The sequence below is a fragment of the Alligator sinensis genome, unplaced genomic scaffold (assembly GCF_000455745.1).
Source record: "Alligator sinensis unplaced genomic scaffold, ASM45574v1 scaffold915_1, whole genome shotgun sequence".
Lineage (NCBI taxonomy): Eukaryota > Metazoa > Chordata > Crocodylia > Alligatoridae > Alligator > Alligator sinensis.
Window position 1 is genome coordinate 981,875 of NW_005842597.1, and position 4,338 is coordinate 986,212.

The following is a 4,338-nucleotide window of genomic DNA, read 5'->3' on the forward strand; positions in this document are numbered from 1 at the left end:
GGTGGAAGCTGCATCCTCACTGCCACTTCTCCCCATGCCCCTACTTCCCAGCTGCAGTGCAACTCCCCACTAGCTTGCCCCATGCTTTAGCTGGGGCAGGGGCTGGGGGAAGTGGCAGTGGCAGCGGCAAAGGCATAGCTTCCAGCTGTCCAGCTGTACTGTAGCTCCCTGTCTTCTGGCCCTGGTGTGGGCACAGGAATGGGAATGGGCACAGGCACAGGCAAAGTCAAAGCCAAAGCCATCTGGGTCCATGGGCTGTATCCAGTCCCACAGGAGCATGGGGGGCTCCCCAGCATGCTCAGCAGCAGACTTGGAAGTGGACCAAAAGCACTTTCAGTCCACTTCTGGGTCCACCAGGGAGCCCACTGGGGGCCCCCTGTGCCCCCCCTGGCTCAGCGACTGGTGCCTCCTGGGTCAGGGGGGGACACCTGGGGTCCCTCCATGGCTGATCGCAGAGCTGGAGGGTTGGGGGGTGGGGAGGGCCCTCAGCGTGCTCCCTGGCAGACCTAGAAGTGGACTGGAAGTACTTCTGGTCCACTTCTCGGTTCGCCGCTGAGCCTGTGGATGGCCCCTCTGCATTCCCCAGCATCGCAATGATCACAAGCTCTGTCTGCTACCTGAAGGTATGTAGAAAAAACTTTTAAAGCTGTTTCTATGTCCGAATCACTGATTCTCCAAATCAGCATTGAATCTTCAGATTTGGATTCGGCCGTATCAAATCAGGGACAGTGATCCAAATCAACGAATCAAATCACTGTCCCTGATTTGGGCCGAATCCTAATCTGAATCGAATAGGCCCCGCTTTGCACACCCCTACTATATTGTATGCCAACCTGTTGCTGTCCAGTAGGGTAGTGCTGTTTCACACAGCAGTAAGGCTGTAACAACGACACTGATGATGCTGATTCTCCTGTGTAATCATGTCTCTCAGTAAGAGCTCTGGCAGTTCAAAGCACTGGCTCTGCCACCTGTCAAGCTGACTGCGTGAAGGCTTACAGCTACCCCTCCCTTTTACGCCAGGCTTGAGAGGAACTGATATGGGCTGACCCTCAAGCTTCCTGCCTCCTTTCTTCAGGATTAGCCTGACACGAGCCAAGTCAATACCTGTCTGCACTCAGCACTGTTTCACCAGCATTGCCTAAAGCTTGAATCCCAAATCACTATAAAGACTTTAAAGTATAATTTAAAATTCATCCATAATGAAACAAAACAATAACAGTCATTGTTTAACAGTTTCTCTCTCTCTCTTTTCCTTTTTCCTTTTATGAATTCTCTTGAAAAAACAAAATGACCAAATTAATGGTTAGCAAAGGGGAGGCAGGGGGGAAGGGGCTTTTTGTCTCCCAGCTTGGAAGTATGTCACTGACGACTGCTGCACACCTTCACATCCCCTTCCTTTGAGCAGGAAAATGACAAATAGAATTAGTTAATGGATAAACAGCTCCCTTCTTCCAGCTCTCTGTTTTGCTTGTCATTGGTGCTCCAGCAGCCACTCATCTCTGCCTCTCTTCATGGTAGGTGACACCCTGGTGAAAGTAACTACGCATACTCTGCAGTACAGCTTACCCCATTGGCACAGCTGCACCATTGATAAGAAAACAAAAAACCAAAATTCAGATAAAACACTTGCAGTGTTGATATACCTCCGGAAACCTCTAGGATGATTTCCTAAATGAAATTCCATTATGACTTCAGGAGTCTCATACATCAGGAGAACAATTTCTGCTGTCATCTAGAAGATAAGTATTTGATCCTGTAGCTCATCATTTCCGAGTTATGAAAAAACACTAATTAGGCTGTTAACTATAGGAACTACTAATAAGTTGAGAGCTTGATTGAAAAAGCAGAAAACTACTACAGCTCAAAACCCAATCCTACTGATGTTTTCCTCAGTGTGAGTGATGTTAATAGCTTTCTCTGTGAAGTCCTTCCACACTGTAACGGTATTTCCTAATATTTGTCTTTGGTGTTGGGGTAGTATCTCCCCAACTGCAATGGAGAGAATGCTCTAAACATCAAGGCTATAGGCTACTTATTACTAGCTTAATTCTCATGCTGTACCTGAGTTCCCGCTGACACCTGGAGGTTGCCATGACTGGTGGAACTGTAGCACTGAAGTTCCTCATTGACTTTTGCTCTGTCCTAGCACTGATAGACTACAATTTTTCTTCTTAAACTCCTATAGCTCAGAACTTTCCTCCTTCCTCCAGCAATACAACTGGCTGTGCATGTTTCAGCTCCAAATATACATGTTGTAGGATAACTCTAAAGATTTGTAATGCTGTGGACTATGTAAGTCTTTCAGTACAACTGATACTGAGATGTATTGAAGAGGATAACTTGTAATGCCTGGCTAACATCGAGTATCAGGGGAAATATACACCTACTTGGGAAGTTTAGAGAATTAAAAAAACCAAGAGGAATTAGAAGAGAACAGCGAAATAATAAAGTGTGGGGAAATCCAGGTAAAAGGGCTTGTTCTCTTATTACCTGTTCATATTAAGGAGCAATCACCTCTATCACTAAAAAAATCTCACTTTTGTGATGTTGTCCATCCTTGCCAGCCTGAGGCACACCTATCAGAGACAAAAACCATGATCATTAGTATTGTTGCAGCAGTGCCAAAGAGCCTCCATCATACATTTTAATTCCATTCTGGTAAAAAAGTGGTTTCTTTCTTAAAAGAGGATATTCAACCCAGTTAATGTGATGTATGAAAGATCTCCGCAGTAATGCCTTGCACTGGGTTTACATTTGGATATTTTGAAAAACGTAGCCACAAAATGCCAAAGGGGTCTGGGACATTTGGAAGAAGAATGTCTGAGTCCCAGGTAACTTATCTGGTCCTTGTAGCAAAAAGGACCACAGCAGCAGTGCTCTGTCAAATTCTTCTTGGATCTTGCTTTCTGCAGTCCTTGCAGGCATGAACTATCAGTCTGCTGGCGTCAGTTCTACCCAGCTCCTCCTCAGCCCCCCCTTCCCTCCCCTGCCACCTGAAACCTAAAAGTAACTAAGACATCATTCTGTTTGTACTGTCTCTGTCTAGTTGTACTGTCTCTATCTAGTTCCATCTCAATTTCTTGTCCCTGAACAATGGAAAGAGCTGTTTTAGCTGGCTCTGGCTCTGCTGAAATACATTGCATCTGGTCTATTCTTTAAAGCATATTTCATCAATGCAACTTTTATTAACATCAGACATATTTAAGTAATTACACAAGGAGAAAAAAGGCAGTTGGTAGGTCAGACCTCATCTGCTGCAAAAGAAACAAAATCGGGTAACTAGGCATGATGAGGTTTTAAACAGTCAGCATTTCTGTTAGCCCAAAGCCTCTGAATTACTGAACTTTGTCTCCAATGGATACAAAAATGTCAACAAATTACATAAAACATTTTGCACCAAGGCTTTTCCCCATGTTTTGACCAGTACTAATAATTAATTTAGTGTGGCCCTCTGGTGGCATCAGCCAGAACATAATTTTGCAGAGACTGGAAAAAATCATTTGGACTAGAATAGTACAGCCTAGCCTCTTTGCTATCAAAGAGCTCTCTTTCTCATTTCTTGTTCTCTGTGACTTTGTGCAGTCTCAGGAGAGAACAATCTTCAGAGTGCTATATATATATCTACGCTATCAATTATTGTTATTAACTCAGACTGAAAACACAGGTCAGAGACTATGCCTTCAAGTGTCAGGGACATGTATGACTGATTATTAGCATAGGATAATCACCTGTTAATATATGCTAATTGCGGCTGCATACCAAAATACTCGCTGCAAAATACATCAGGCCAAAGTCATGAGAACAGAGCGGCCTGATTGCTTCCATTGGTGGTGGCCCTCCACAGCCTGTGTCCTCTCTCTCACCCACCTCTGCACAGACAGGGTCAGCTTTGCAGATGGCGTGGGGCAGCTCCCAGCTTGACTCCTTCTCCCACAACCGTGTTCTTCAGGGCTTGGCTCTAGCTCTTGTACAGACAGGGACAGCAAGGCCAGCGGCAGGCAACCTCTGCCTTCATGTTTTGGCTTGCATGACCTATGCGCAGCTAGCTGCAGACACAGGTACCCCACAGCCAAGCCCTTTTGTGTGCCCCTGCCTCCCCGGGCCTAACCCCCTCCACTGGACATCCTATAACGTGCCCAGCGCTGGTCCAGCGTGGCACGCACAGAAGCCTTCGGGTTTTTTCGCCTTCAACATCCGTGGCAGCGGAGAAGGAGGCCTCGAGTCCGGGGGTGCACCTAGACTCTTGGGGTCCCCGGTGGGGGGGGGACACTTTTGGTATGAGTCTGCCCTTCGCCAGAGATAATGGCAACAACAATCATTCTTTCCACCATTTGTGGG

The 4,338-nt window shown here is 46.2% G+C and overlaps 1 protein-coding gene across 1 annotated transcript in view; it reads left to right on the top strand.

Annotated features, from left to right (window-relative positions):
- Positions 1-593: 593 nt before the first annotated feature.
- Positions 594-4,338, top strand: part of LHFPL3 (LHFPL tetraspan subfamily member 3) — a gene marked incomplete at its 3' end in the record, with an annotated part of 34,235 nt that continues 30,490 nt past the window's right edge. Inside the window, exon 1 of the mRNA XM_025214711.1 lies at positions 594-623. Coding sequence (XP_025070496.1) covers positions 594-623 — 30 coding nt within the window. The remainder of the gene's footprint in view (positions 624-4,338) is intronic.